At 40.8% G+C, this 16,119-nt stretch overlaps 1 protein-coding gene across 1 annotated transcript; it reads right to left on the bottom strand.

Annotated features, from left to right (window-relative positions):
• Positions 1-448: 448 nt before the first annotated feature.
• ppm1j (protein phosphatase, Mg2+/Mn2+ dependent, 1J) lies at positions 449-15,913 on the bottom strand. The gene is made up of 10 exons (XM_070902424.1): positions 15,517-15,913; positions 8,975-9,089; positions 7,133-7,462; positions 6,182-6,294; positions 5,876-5,960; positions 5,280-5,398; positions 4,753-4,816; positions 4,218-4,325; positions 2,638-2,789; positions 449-1,891 (listed from the first exon to the last, which is right to left on the bottom strand). The coding sequence occupies exons 1-10, from the start codon at positions 15,777-15,779 to the stop codon at positions 1,744-1,746; spliced, it is 1,497 nt and encodes a 498-aa protein (XP_070758525.1). The 5' UTR covers positions 15,780-15,913; the 3' UTR covers positions 449-1,743.
• Between the last annotated feature and the right edge of the window lie 206 nt (positions 15,914-16,119).

Raw genomic sequence — 16,119 nt, forward strand, 5'->3', positions numbered from 1 at the left:
TATTTATTGTTAATTAAGTAAGAATTGGGGTGTGTAACAACCAATGTCAACAAAACCAACAACAGTTAATTCTCAAATAATTAATATTGAGGCTTTGTGCTCATGTCACTAAACAAAAGTTCATACATATTTTGGAAACTTGAAATTCACTATCTGGGAAAACATTTCTGTCTCAGAAATTCTGCTCAGGGAAAGTAAGTATGTCTTTAGATAACTTCAGTTGCAACTCATAATGTTCATGATGTTGATGCCTGGAGTCAGTATAGGGTAAAGTGGATATTTAGGAACTAAACTCTCCTTTTAGTCAAACTGTGTAAATATTAGTGACATGCTCTCTGAACTATTCTGACTCATTCGTTGGCCACGTCAAAGGTTAATTTCCTTCTGAGAAATAGACGGGACTGAGAGTCAGTGACACAAGAGTGTAAATAAACAAGTTCAAAGCAAATGGGAAAAATCTGATTTATTTCTAAACTGGTACACATTATCCCTCTACCTCACATTTTGGTAGCTCACATTCTAGGATACTCTCTAAACAAACAGTAATGGATAGAAACATAAAAATAAAACTTCTGATACTGCTTACAACCAAAGTTGTCTCGAAAAATATACGGAAATATCTAAATAAACAACATGAAATAACAAAAATGGTACAAAAGAGGTATACGGTACATTTAAGGGCACACAATGTTATTTGCCACTTCTTCTACAAGGTTCAAATTTAGTGCATCTGAAGAAAAAAACTCTCGAGTCCCTTTCATCTCTTAATAAGGCATATGTGTGAAGTTTATCACATCTTACTATACCGAGACATTTACTTTCAAGTTACTTTCTCCTCTGAGGGGTAAAACGATGAAAACAAGCAGTTAAATTAAAGAAGTGATCCTGTTCCTTCATGTTTTTTTTTTTTTTGTTTTTACTGAACACACGTACAACCCTCTGTTCTCTTTATTGTAATGACAAAAATAAAACAAATCATCTTTGAGCACATTCAATAGAAATGTATCACAAATCAACAAGCTACCACAGAGCGTGTGCAACAGTGCCTAAGGTGTCGTCATTCATTCGTCATTAACAAAGGAAGTACAGCGATACAAACTCAACTGATTCTGTCTGAAAAAGGTCCATTCCTCGGTTTTTACATGCTTCTTTACTGTACAGACATGAACCTAATGATTTTTTGTTTTGTTTTATTGTTTATCTTTGATGATTTATTTATTTAATTATTTTTTTTTACAGATTTCCATCCTTATGCCATAACAGCATCTCTTTGGTTTCCTCACATTCTCTACTGAAATCCCCTTTACAATATATGACTGTGAAAATTGTGAGGCTTGTCCTTCTTTTTTTGTTTCTTTTTGTAAAAGGGAGTCACATTCAGGGCATGACATGAAAATGAACAGTCCATTCAAAGGATTGAGTAGCACTTCAGCCTTGAAGATTAACAGGAAACAAAAATACTACAAGGGTTTAATTCTCACTGGCAACCGTCACAAACAGCTGGGAGAAAGAGTGTGACTTCTCTTATAATGTCACTGGAAATCTTTTGTTACATGACTGGGTTGAAGTGAAGCGGCTGGGACTGGGTCCAGTCTAGTGGGTTGATGAAGGTCCCGGGTCTTCCCTATGACAAAGGTGCTTTCTCTCTCCTCCCCCATTGATTCAGGGCTTACGGAGCTTGGAGGGACCGTGGGAAGGACCCTAAAGAGTCAGCCCTGTCATAGCGGTCGCTGCAACACCTTGTCATGTCTCTGACTCTTGCCCCGCCAGTGGGATGACAAACACAGTGATGTCATCGCCCGAGCCCAGTTTGTCGTTGGGTAGCCGCCAGCCGCGCTCTTTCAGCACTCCTCGTGACCTCATCAGCAGGTCCTGGGCTGCCAGTGTGTACCTGTGTGACACACAGAGGGCAGAAAAACAGTCATTACAATAGTGAGATACACTATAATTTAAGACAAGCACAAACACACAAGCACGTAGATTCATGTTCAGTCAAGTATATCAGACAAAGTAAAGCTTGCAGTTTGTTCTTGGATCCATTATCCACTAGACCACCAATCATCCAATTGTACAACCGTTCTAGATTGAATGTATATGTGTTTGTCCTGTGTCTTTGTCCATTTTGACAGTAGTGTCAAAACATTGGTCTGTTCAGACTATTAAAGGCTTACTAAAGACTTCCCTTAGAAGTTTGCTGTCCTTGAGCTGAGAAGATTCAGCTAAATAATGCTAGAAGGGGTTCAGAAAACCTATAAAAACTTTACTTTGCAAGGGAGAAGTTATAATTGTTAAAAATATTGTACATTAAACATGTCCTTATATCTGCTAATAACTACATTATAAGGTGTTATTAATGTGTTCCTATAGATGTAAATGGGGGATGCGGTTAACACAAAGTGTTACCCTGCTGAATCTATAATTTATACTGTATAAGTATACTTCAACAATAAGCAGAATTTGTATTTGTCACCACCTAGTGGACATACTGAGTACAACAATACACCGCTGACGTTTTTAAGTGGATTTATGAAACTGCAGCTTTCATGTAGTGTTCCTGGACATGTTCACTCAGCACATGACAGAGCATATAGCCAGAACTAAAGCCTAATGTAAAGGATTACTTGGCAGACCGCATACCTCATGGGATCAGAGGGGTCACAGCAGGATAAGTAAGCTGACACAGCATCTGCCACTTCCCTGTCCGTTGTCACGTCCCACAATCCATCTGTGCCCATGACCAAGACGTCATCTGGGCCGTGTTTGTTTTCATCCAGATTATACACCTTCACCTGTGACAGAAAGACATAATGTTTTATTCATCATGATGTCATGATTTATAAAATTATTTTGCATAAAGAAGACAGTCAACATTTTGTGCTCGTGTGTTTGGTGCTGGAAGATTAGCAAATGTATGCTGGCATGCAAGAGACAAAACTTCCATTTACATTAGCAAAGCATTCATTTTTTTACATTTGACATTTATTTAGAGTGACAACAAGTGTGATATAGTTAGATAAGCTAAGTTCAAGACATAGAGGCCCGATAATATTCCTGTAATGCTGAACTGAGAAGTGCTTCAACAGGAAATGAGAATGTCTAACATGAGAGGCAGTGAGTATTTTTAACTCCATAAAACAAAAATAAGAAGTGCCGTGATGAGTGGCAAGATACTGAAAAAAGGTTGTGTGCATTTCTAACCTTTCTTGAAAAAGTTTCATGCATGTCTAACAGCCCAGTGCACATTAATCCAACATAGAGAATATAAGAATTTTAAGAAACTAAAGAAGGAATTTGATCTTGAAAACAAAGATTTACTTAGATAATGGTTGTCACAGCTGGTTGAGCTGGTTGAGCTGGGGCGCATTTTAACAACGTTATATACTGCATTTAATCTGTAGCGCAGTAGCATATTTTATAAATGGATCATATGTTTTGTCTGTAAAATCTTAATCTGTAAAGTAACTAGTAACTCCAGTTGTCAAATAAATGTAGTGATGTAAAAAGTACAATATTTCCCTCTGAAATGTTGTGGAGTAGAAGTATAAAGTAGCATAACATTGAAAAACTCATGAAAAGTAAAACTTAAGTACAGTATTTGAATAAATGTACTTAGTTACTTTCCACCACTGGCAGTGGACACACTGAGAGGCTTGTGTCTTCTTCAAAATTAAATTTATTCACAAGTGTGTATGAGCCAGCCTGACGAAGCCTGTGGTGGAAAGTGTGCTTGAATTAATTTATGAAGACGACACAAGCTTCTCAGTGTGCACCAACTCATTTTTGTTTTTTGAAATTGTATCTTGGATTGATAACAGAACAAGTTCTATTAAGAAGATATCTTAAACAATGGATGGACATTTCCCTGAGGAATAAGGGACACAATATGGACATACAGACTGTGCAATAAGAAATGTATATGCCCCGTTCGATTCCCATACTTTGTTGGTATCTTCAAATAAAAGGTGAAAACATTGAGTGAATGAATTTGTATATTTGTACCATGTCCGAGCCTGCAGAAAGGCGACAAAGGCATATTATGAGACACAGCTTTCAGCAGATGAGTCTCACTTCCAGCAACAGCCAACAAAGTGAAGCCCAGGGCCAAAAAGCTGTTCAAATGTATCCTAAAGGCTTTGAGGTGGCTAAAGCAACGATGCTGAGTGCGACTCCTCAGGCGGCTCTGACAACAGGAGCTGCTTCTGACTCCTCACACTCACCTCAGGGACGCACGAGAGGAAGGGCTTGATGTAAATGTTGGAGTTGTACACCTTCAGGTCATGATCTCCCAGCCCACGGGTCACTCCGATTGTCGCCATGACACGTGCCTGTGTAGACCAACACACACACACACACACACACACACACACACACACACACAATAATGTAGGTTATTGGTTCGGCATGTGATTCAGTTCTAGGAAAATCCACTTATGAGGGATTATTAAGTGAAGACCATGTTCTCTCTGACAGTAATAAAAATGTTGAGCAGGTCTGATTTCTACCCGGGCAGACACTGCAGAGTATAACAAATTACTTGTAAAAATACTTCATAATTGTATGAATCTGCATAAACTAAAAGCTAAAAGATAGATAGAATGACCACACAATAATATATCAGCTGCAGAGAATCTGTCAGCAATATGATTATGTAATATTTTATGATTATATCATTAGTAAGTACCTTTTCATTTAGAAATCTCTACAAAAGGCTGTGTATCGAGTACAATACATTGGGTTTCCCCAGTTTCTTACCTTTTTACCCTCTCCATATATCAGGGGGAATTTCAGATCATCCTCAACGATTGTCTTGTAAGCCCTACGACAAAACAACCAACAGATCTCAGACGAAAAACACAGCTATTATTATTATTCAACAACAATTTTAATGACTAATTCATTGTTTGATTGGTTCTAAACTTCTCAAATGTTTATATCTGCAGCTTTTCTCTGTTTTTTATAATTGTAAACTGAACATTTTCAAGCTATTTGAACAAGTCAAGTCAGCCTCTAGGAAACTGTGATGGACAGTCCTACTATTTTCTGATATCTTATAGACTAAACAAATAATCGATTCATCAAGAAAATAATTGACAATAATAATCGATAATTCAAATCACTGCTGGTTGCAGCCCTTGTTTGGAAATCCTTATCCATCTCTCCTAAACACTCCACAACCAAACTGTCCTGAGCAATTACAGGATGCCCAATACAGAGAAAAGTGCTCATTAAAAAAGTGATTAATTGTCAGGAATGTGATTAAAAAGGATCTCCAGGTTTACCAGCCGGTCATGGTGTGGTCTCTGTAGAGCATCTTTTTGCCCAGCTCGCTGTGCTGGATCCTACGAGGGAACTCAATGTGAGTGAACTCGTTACCCAGGAGCTCCGGCCTCAGGAAGCCCTGGAGTGACACACAAAACGGGGCAGGTTAAACTCCAGAATGAAAAGCTTTGCTTCAGCCTGAACGTCTGTCACGACTCACGTTTTTCTAAACCAAGAAAAAGCTATAAGATTGTAACAGGAGGCCTGCAGTGCATTATTCTGTACACTGAAGGCACGAAACAGCTCCCTGTTTTAGCAGCAAACATCATCCACCCACTCTGTGACTCAGAACTACAACCGGCTCCTTAAACAGGCAACCGATGAACGTCAGTTTATTTCAGTGAGATACAGGATGTCCTCCCTCTTCTTCAGGTTGCCTACTTATCACTTCACTGTTAGGAAAACTTCACTTGACTAGTAAAGTTATATTTATACTCTTCCTCTTACAGCTTGCTGATTATAAAATCCCCTTGAACAGATTCCTATGCGGTTAATTTATGTATCTGTTGTTTCAATAAATGTATTGCTATTTGTAACATAGAAGATGGAAGAATACCAGATACTGTAGCCGCTGCCTCTCTGACTCAGGTGTGAATTCATTAGTCATGGGAATAACTTCATTGTTTCGTATGATTATGGCCCTGCAGAGAGAAAGAGGGAGGGAGGGGAGACGGGAGTGAGAAGGTTGACACAGGCAGAACCTTATTTTACACAAACAGCTCATATGAGTTTATTGGTTGGTACGAGGATACATGATGCTGTAGTATGCAAAGTGAACTCCAGGGGGCACAAGAAGCCACTAAGATTTGCCATTTGAGTATAAAGCTCCATACAATGTGGCTGCTTCGATCAATTCTCTCACCTGCTATCTCCAGAATTGGCCACGTAGAGTTTCCCCATTAAATGCATGGCAGCTAAGGCACAACACCCACCAGAGATGGCGTATGACGTTTTTTCCTTTTCAATTAGGTCATCCTGAAATAAAGAGAGAGAAATCAAAGTAAAGGCCACAAAACCTCAGCGGTTTAAGAGCTCACTTTGCCTCTCATCACCCAGAATAGCTCATTGTTTTCTCCATGCATATTCATATTCAAAACAAAACAGCAGTGCTAATGGAGAGAAACAAGGAGGTTATGAAGAATACATTACCTTGGCTGCGGGTTATTATCAGCATCATCTAAACCAGACAGTGGTTGTATCAGAGAAGAGTATCACTTTGAGTTTACTGACTGCATGAGGCCGAGCAGATTCAGATTCATTGGCCCAATTTGAATAGTCAAGTTCGAATACTTATCCACAAACAGGAAGAGATCACCGTTAAAGAAATAACAGTGTACAGCCATGCTAGTGGCTCTGCGAGGCTACACTTGGACACAGCAGCGCTTTGAGAAAAATGCTAACATTAGCATGCACGTATCATGTGTACCATGCTCGTCATCTTAGTTTAGCGTGTTAGCATGCTAACATCTTCTAATTACCTTATCTTAGTCATAAAGTGAAATTTTAACCAGATGATGACGATAGATGAAAAGTTAAGGGATCACCAAAAGGATTACAATTCATCCTGAGGGGAGCATGAATGTGTGTATGAAATGTCATGGCAAGGCATCCAATAGAGATTCAATCTTTTACTCAAAACCACAACTGTGAACCTCATAGTGATGCTCGAGGAAAAGACGTACATGTTGGGATATTTCATTGGATAAGTTAAAATGAAGATACAAATGTGAAAAAGAAGCCTTGTGCAGCTTGAAACATGCAAAGCACTGTTCTCTGGTTTTCTCAGATAGATTGTTAGTTATCATCTGCTCACCATCTGCGTGAAGGCAGTCTCTATGACTCCCATCACCAGGCTCTCCAAGCTGACAACCTTCTCCATGTGAAAGCGTACTGAGGAGTCGCAGACAGCATCTGGGTCCTCTGGTTCCTGTGTGGCTCCCTTCTTCGTCTCCGCCTGGTACGGACTGCCGTTCTTGGCCAGGCAGATGGGAGGCGCACTGTTGGGGTTCTCCAGCAGGTGACAGATTTCTCCCAAACGGTCTCTGATGAGGCGGTGAAGAAGCTTGGAGGCCATGATGGCGGCCCCGGAACCTGCATGTCCATCAAACACGCCCCAAAAGTGGAGAGGAAGTCCTGTACCATCCTAAAAAATGTATATGAACATAAAGATGTATAACAAAAATGTAGTAAAAACAGTAGTGGTAATGCAAACAAATAACAGGAAATTAATAATTCCAATGTTTATAGTTTAAAAATCTCCCACGAGATTACAAATCTGAGCAGAAGGCACAGATTTATGAGGGTTTACATGCTCTGGGACTGCAGCTGGTGACATTTGTAATGCTAAGCAATATGTTTCTTCCATTTCAGGTATTACTAAACCACAGCGGCAGTAAATCTAGATTATAATATTATGGGAAAGCTGACAAGAGACAAAAATCTTATTGTGAGCTTTACTTTTCATGATTTACGTGACCTAGTTCAAATCAAACACAATATAAAACAGTTGTGTGCAAAAAAACCTCCATGAAATCAAAGTAATATTAACTTGCAGTGGAAATCAAGTGATCTGTGATATTGGTCCTAACAGGATCTACAGAAGTGATGGAAAGACTGCAGGAAAACTCTCCTCATGCCAGGGCTGCAGCTGATCTACCATGACGCAATGGGTGATGGAGAGGCGTTGCCACCTTTGTGTTTGCAGGCATGTTTACAAGCAGAGTTGGCCTGACTGACTAACTAACAGATGAACAGGCTTACCCCTCTGATGCTCGACTCAAGTGGGGGAGGGGTGCATCAAGGGATGATGTAATTCATTTACACCAAATGGAGGAGTGTGTGTGTGTGGGCAGGCGTACTAGCTCTAAAACAGACATACTGACCTGAAGAGTAAATGTGTTTTGAAAGATTACAGGACTTCATCACTGAGGAACTAGTCTTTGGCCTATTTACACATTCTGCAGATGCAGAGCAACATTAGCATTCATTTGGAGTCATGTTTGTGGCCACCTGATGAATGTGTGAGTTCATTATTCACTCTCTTTAAGCTCTGTCTTTGGTCTCCACCAATGCCCTAATTGAAATTTTAGCTTTAGCTGGCCTTTTAACTGCTAAATGCTCTACTATGTTCACCAGCAAGCTGCTAACTGTGTCTGTCTGTAACTGGAGAGTGATAGTTCTCACTACAAGTGATCCTTTTCACATATAAGTAGACATGTGATCCATTGTTATATAAATATAGCTGAGGGTGAAGATACAAACATCTTGCATATTTTTTAACCACTGGGACTCGTTTCTGATGCTTTGTAATGACAAGACGAGGAACAGTGAGAGATATATCACAGATAACCATTTGAATGAAAGTAGTGAAACATTAGAAGTCCCACAAGGACTGGAGGGGAATTACAAGTGATGAGGTGAAATGAATCCATCAGTTCCGAATAGGATATGAAGACACCACTACTGGGTATCAGATTACTGATACTACAATTTATGCACAGATGAGATTATAATTGCAATGCACTGCTGCTCAGACTGTATTGTGTTTTTGTTAATTTGTTTGTTGGAGGTGCCAGCCTTCGCCCCTTCGACCAGACATTTCATCCCTCATTCACTGACTCCTGCTATGATGTTCGGGAGCTTGCCCTTCGCTCACCCCGTTGTCCTCCAGCAGGGTGGAGTTGCGGTGTTTGCCGCTCGGCTTCTTCACAAACAGCTTCTCACAAGAGGCCTGGTCCTCGTTCAGCATGCTCTTCCCCGCATTGATCACCCTTAACGGAGAAAGAGGTGATGAAGAAAGGTGAGAACGGAGTCTGGTGATTTATTGTGTCTGCTCTCATTCCTCTAACCACATGAAAACACAATAACAGCCAGAGAGATGGAGATAGTAGGGTAGTAAGGAAAAAAAGTGGGACAGGATGCAGTCATGTCCCAGAGGGAACCTGCAGGAAGGATTAAGTGTTTTTATTATGAGCTGATGCCTGTGGAGGATAATGGCTTGAGAGTAATACACTGTTTTATACTCTCGCAGCATCTATCCTGGTGAGTACTGCAGCAGTGCTCACTGGAGGTAACAATGCAAAACTGTGCTGTGAATTTCCAACCGTTCCAGGCGGCTTCTACTCATTTGAGAATGAAAATCAATTAGCAGATTCTTGAAACTTGCTTGAGTTGTTTAAATCATTATGCACCGTTAACCTGCATTAATTGTTTTTTTGTTTTTTTGCCACTTATGTGTAAGCAAACTGCTGCTTACACATTCAGCATTCATTTGGAATCGTGTTTCTGACTACCTGTCGAATATTCACTCTTCTTCTTCTCACTTGTTTTGGACGTCACTAACATCTGATGGAAATCTATGCCTCTTTGGCTGCTAAATGCTTCACTTTGTTCACCGAAAACAGCTGTCTGTTGCATCTGGAAACGAGGTATATGAGAGTCAACCAAAAAGGTGTGGGCCATAAAACCAAAACTGAGAGCTGAAAGGCGCTATCAAGCTCCACAGAGCTGAGGAGAACTGCAGAGTCGGGTAATAATTCTCCACTTTCACATTACCGATAGTAATTTCATCTATTGTTAATGTGAAAATACGGATTAGAGCAGCTTTAACTGCATTAACACACAATGATAATCTCTCAGCACCAAACATTAATGCAGCCTTTATGTTCACTCTGATAGATAACACAACTCAAGCATGTTTCAAAAATCTTCTAATTGATTTTCATACTTTACTGAAGTGAATGGAAACTAATGGCTGCCTGGAACAGTAGGAAAAAAATACATACAAAAATCTACAACACAACAGCATGTTTTGCAAAAGAGCTAGCTGTGTAGTAAATATACATATGCATATAGTATATCCTATTTGCAGTAAATGGGCTCCAACATACAAACATCCACTGGTATGGTCCTTTAAGCTGCCACATGAGGCTTTCTTGGAGAGGCTGCAGTTTGGACCTCATGCTGGCATATTACATAACATTTTCAGTTTCAATTATAGATAAATGCCACATTAGCCGGATAATATGGCATAATGCCTATTGCGCAATTCCGGTAATTCAAGTATTGTCATTAAGATTCCCTCGGAAACTTCTGCAGAGGGATTAGTAATTTATCAGTGACTGCGGGGATCACCAGAGTAAAGGAAAAACAGTGAGAGACCAAAAAATTAAAGGGAGACTAACGGTGAGAGGGAAAGAGGAAAAGCTGTACAGTCAAATAAAGGACACGAGTAAAAATCTCATCAAAGTAAGACCTTTGACTTCTCACTTTCCAAATAGTTCAGCTGATTACAATCATTGCAGAAAATGGTCGCAGGCTGGCCAGAAGCTTTGATATCAGAGAGCAGCAAATAGGAGGCACAAAATGCAACTGCTGCCCAAATCTGGATTATAAAAAGCTCTTTTACTTCTAATCAGTTGAAAGCAGAGGACGGGCACCACACTATCCCCCACTGCGCTCACTGCATTAGGACCGATGACAGGGAAGAATTTAAAGTCGGCTCATTGTCGTCTAAACTTTCTGCCGAGGCCAAAAGTCGGCACCAAATACAGAGTTATATTTGCTGTTATTGGGTGCATCTGTTCCATCAGCCATTGGAGGCCTACAGTATGTTGCTAAAAAATGGCCACCATAATACCTCTTATGATGTTTTGTCTAACAATGTTACTCTAGTAGTGGAATGATTAGCTTGTTCTGCTTGTTTTATTACAATAGTTTAAAAATGAGGAATTCTTGAAGTAGCTTGAAGTGAAATAGTAACTGGAAATCATAAATCGTTTCAACACAACACAAGAGACTGGATTGAATATGGAAGTGTCTTCATACTGCATGTTTGCAGTGTGATAAAGTTTCACCACTCCCACAGTAAAGAATCAGCAATTATTCTCTGTTTTGAAAGCAGTCACATGCACTCAATGAGCTAAAATTCAACATAATGTCGGCTGCGTGGGAGGATGTGATTCTAAACCAGGAGCTCACGCCTTCCAATAATGTGACTAACTCTCTCACATATCTGCATTTCGGTCATTTGTTTCCACATCTTGTGACTGAAAACCGTAATGTTCTCGTGTGGTAAAACAACATTTCTCTGTTTGAACCCCCCCTCTACTGTAAAGTATGTTAAGCAAGGAAAGTTCAAAAGAGGAAGTTGGGAGTTTCACTGAATTCTCTGCTTGACCCTTTAGCGTCATAGATGTGATGAAAGCGTCTATAAAGTTTGGTGTTGTGTAAAGCTGTGGTTAAAAATGCAATTCACCTTGTGTCTTGTCAACTCAAGAAAGGCTGTTTTAGTGCTGTGGGGTTTAGTGGTTCCATCAGAGGCAGATCACTGGTGCATCCAGTGAATTAAATAATCCCTTCTGATTTGGGGTTGTTGATAATTTTCCATTTCAATGGGTGACGTGTGTTTGTATGTTTATTCTTTGTTCGTGATGCTTTTTTGCGTTACTGGTGGTCAATACAGAGATTGAAATAAAAACTGTGTACCTGTTTCAGCAGTCTGGCCTGCGGGCGTGTATCTAGTCGCTCTGCTCATAACAGACACTTTTGAGAGTAAAAGAACGGACTGTTTGGGAGGGTTTGAAGAAACTGAAGGTGAAAAAGATGAATTTCTGGCTGCTGCTAAACTATGCTACATCAGGTGGAGGTGGGCAGCTTGATAAACACTGCAGGCCTGGCACAAAGTCACTTCAGAATTAGTCTAGTCATATTCTGAATTCCTTTTCAGGGAGAGGAAGTTGCTCGTCGTGTTTGCAAGATGCATGGTGCAATGCTGAAATGAATCCCCAGCGCAATAACAACAGGTACTGCAGTAACGTGAACATTGTTTATAACATAATGCAGGTACTTTAATTAAAACATGCTGTAAACTGTGTCTCACCATCAATTTAGGATCTGGGCACAGAATAATGTCAGGACTGGGCGATATGAGCAAAACCCAGGTAAACAATTATCTTCATTGCAATGAAATGCATTGTAACACACAGTGAGTGTCCAAAATATCAGGGAGGTTTTTATGACATTACATTGCAGTTATCTACAACTCAACTGTGCACTTATCACGTCTAAGAAACACATAATAAAGCAATAAAGCTTTTTTTCTAGATGCACCTCAACCACGTACTTACAGTGAGCACGTACGTACAAAAACATATTTTTGGCAACAAGTTGTGAAGACAGCATTGACATATCAAGTTGGTATAGCGAACGTGTTAGCAAACAGTTGATTATTTACACATCCAGCAGTTCCGGAGCAAACTTATCATTCACATCGTGTTTCTGGCCACCTGGCTAGTCCAGCATTCACTCTCTTTTAGGAGTTTTTGGTCTCAACTAACTCCTGAGGGAAATACTTGGCTTATACTTGGTTACTTTGTTCACCAGCTAGTCTCTAAGTGTGTCAGTTTGTTGTTTGGTGCTGAGCAGTTAGTGTACAGTGAGTCTTCAGAGCCTACTGCAGATAAAAAAAACGACGCTATGAGAGCAGTGAGAGTGAACCAAAACAGTCAAGTAGCAGCAAAAACAGCTAAACAATCAGCTGAAACTCGCTATAAACCTCTGAAAAGCTGCAGATTCAGGCGATAATTCTCTGCAGGTTCGTCACTACGAGCGACGCCTCTCACATTACACATTGTTTTCATGTTGTCATTTGATACACTTATTATAAATATACTGATTATAGCCTCTTTAATAAAAGAGTTACTGCACATTCAATGTAAAATGTGACAGGAGCTGTTCCGGTTATCATGAGAGATGCTATCTAATTTTCACTACATCAGTTAAACAACAGAATCATGAATCCTAATTTTTCCATCGTCCATTGTCTTTGGGTGATTTTCCCCAGTTTTCACCTCACATCTGTTTATTCATGCATTTTTAATAATATCATATGGAGTTATTGCATCATAGACAATAATAAAGTATATATGATGATATACATATATATAGTATGAGTTATTTAAATGTGTTTCCATGCTTATCATGGCTTAAAACAAGAGAACATATGCATGAAAACATTTCCAAAATGAATCTAGCCACAGGAAGACTCTTTGCTTCCTCACACTCTCACATCTCAGTGCCAGGGCCTGGAAGCGTGCCTCCATATTAAATTGTATTAAATAGCCATTTCACAAAAGCACTTCCCGTAAGTGCACTCGCATGTTGATGCCGACACAATGTTGCACAGCAGCGTTATCGCATCAATTAGACTCATTATCTCCAGCATCCAAAACCCGCGCAGTGCTAAATCTGCGGACAGATTTTAGGTTCCTTTGAAACTAGACCCCATGTGTCTGTCTAACCTTTGAGACAATGTGTGATGACGCTCAAGGCTTTTACTTTCATAATCTTGTGCAAAACACGCCAAAGTACTGTCTGGCTAACCCAACTACAATCACCATGAATCCTCATTACCACCAGAATGACAGACAGACACCAATTAAGTGCAATCAAAGTGGAGAAGTTGCACAGAGTCTGAATGCAAGCCAGCAGGGCGGCCTCCAACTGGACAGCATCCACCTTCTGCACACTGTTTGGCCATCACTGTTCCTGCTCGGTAAACAGCACCAGACAAAAGGGGATGGAGCCGATAGATGCTCCAATAGATGAATGTTGCTGTGTGAAGGTTATAATTTCAGCCAGATTGATCTAAAGTGATGCTGCACAGCTAAATCAGTCCACACACACACACACATCACAGTCCATTTAACACCTTTGTGAGTAGTCTTATCAGAGCCATATCGGCTGTGTGAATGAAAACTTCTTCAGTCCGTCCCAAACAAACATGGCCGTACATTCATCCACGTGTACGACCTGATTAAAGCAACAACTCTGCATTAATGCTGCATTTTAGAGAGTGGACAGAATCTTTACTTCCAGTGTTCATTGCAGATGTTTTCAGTCACTTTTATTTGTGTCAGTTGGAGAGTTTTGTCTGTTCACAATGTGATAATCTGACACTGATGGGTGCGGACTTTTGTGGATGTTTTACACTCTCTGTATTAAACTGAGCACCGACAGCTGATGTGTGAACAGATCAGCCGATTATGTTGTGTTGTAAACAGCCCTGCTAATGCGGTGATAACAGTTTCAGCGACTTTTATCAAAGCCACTTGCAGCATAATGCAGATGACAGCGCTGATGACGGTGCACATTCCCACACACTAACCTCCCTTTTTTTTTTTTACATTACAGCATCCTCGTTTGAGCTCCCTCATTCAGTCTTCTGTGACGATTGTCGTCACAAATCTTGCACCCTTGAGACTCTCTATGTATGAGTCAGCCTTTTCTTTCCACACGGGGTCCAAGAGCTCCACTCTGTAGTGTAGGACTGGAGCTATTCAGTCCTTCATAACCCCCCTACCCGCCTGCCTCTGGGAGGGAGGAATGTCTGAAAGTGTTTTTCCTCAGCGGGAATCGCCAGAACAGCAAATCCTGACCAACAGTGTGAATGAAATGCCGCTGCTTTGTTTCTGCCACTGAGAGCACTGCAGGTGTATTAGAGTGGAAAAGCCACTACAGTAAAAACCAAGGACGTGATGAGGAGAGATGTTCTGCACCTATGAGCTCACAAAAAATGTGAATGTGAATTACTCACAACTTCATTGCAGCTGCAAAACCTTTTTATGAAAGACAAAGATGAAACAGCCTAAAGTATTAAACACAAACAGGCTCACAGGCTCTTTGTCTTTGTGTAATAAGCAGCCAGATACAGAAAAAAAAAGAAGAAATTGAGCTGTCATAGAGGTTATTTGCATTTTTTAACTATCCAAAACGTCATGAATGTAAGGAAACACACACAGAGGCTTGTTACTACCAGGTCTAGGTAGACGTTTCCTGCTTTCACTTTTGTATGACCTAGAAATGCAACACACAAGTCTTTAAATTGATTCGAAGAGATGCCTTTCAGTCAAAGATCAAGAACACAAATGTCACTGTGTCATGATGTTTTGTCTAATTACAGCGCACAGACACACTGATCCAAATATCATTTACAGCAGCTCGGGGGAGGAACACCGAGGTAGAAAGTGTGCAATCGAAAAAGGCCATATTGGACATCATTTGGCTGCTGCAGTGCACTCAGAGCTGCGGAGGCTGCTGCAACACAGGCCTGACACTCATCAGGACGATCAGAAAACTAGAATATTTGCTGTATTTTTGGGACATTTCGTCAATGAAAGCTTTGACTTGGCCACTCACTCTGCGTATCCCGTCCGCCACGGAAGCCTGCTGTCTCTCTTTAACGTGAGCACCGGCCGCGATGCGTGCTCGGTGGAGTACTGCAGGAGCTCCGGGGTGAGGTCCAAGAAATCCGGCCGGCCGTAGGGGAAGCGCGGCGGCAGGCTGTCCGGTCCGCAGTTCTGGCCGCCACCTGAGTGATGGTTGTGGTGGTGGTGGTGTCCGTGCGGCATCATCCCTCCCACCAGAGTGGACATCGCGTTTTTAACTTTACTGATCATCATCGGCACCGAAGACCCAAAAAGACCCGCACGGGAAATTAAACGAGATGCGATGTGAGAGAAAAAAACATCAACAATACACAGCCAGTGACGAAGATCATTTCAGGAAGCGATGTTTTCCCCCTCCTTGGCCCCATGTGACAGCTTTCAGACAGGCAGGCACGATGTTTTCCTCATTCAAACAGAATAAAAACCCTCACTGGCTGCGTATAGGCTGTAATCCGGCAGATGGCTGTATCTGATCTCAGAAGGCAGGGCTTCACAGGGACGTGCAGCCGGCCGTGAACACATCACACACATCCAGAAAATATAATAAACTAACGCAACATCTCAACAGATACAG

Source organism: Enoplosus armatus, chromosome 3 (assembly GCF_043641665.1).
Source record: "Enoplosus armatus isolate fEnoArm2 chromosome 3, fEnoArm2.hap1, whole genome shotgun sequence".
In the NCBI taxonomy this organism is placed as follows: Eukaryota; Metazoa; Chordata; class Actinopteri; order Centrarchiformes; family Enoplosidae; genus Enoplosus; species Enoplosus armatus.

Excerpts from the sequence above, each read along its gene's own strand:
- ppm1j (XM_070902424.1), bottom strand. The coding sequence starts at position 15,779 with ATGATGATCAGTAAAGTTAAAAACGCGATGTCCACTCTGGTGGGAGGG. Across the intron at positions 2,790-4,217 it reads TCCTCTCGTGCGTCCCTGAG|GTGAAGGTGTATAATCTGGA; the intron begins GTGAGTGTGAGG and ends TTTCTGTCACAG. Across the intron at positions 1,892-2,637 it reads GACCCCTCTGATCCCATGAG|GTACACACTGGCAGCCCAGG; the intron begins GTATGCGGTCTG and ends TGTGTCACACAG.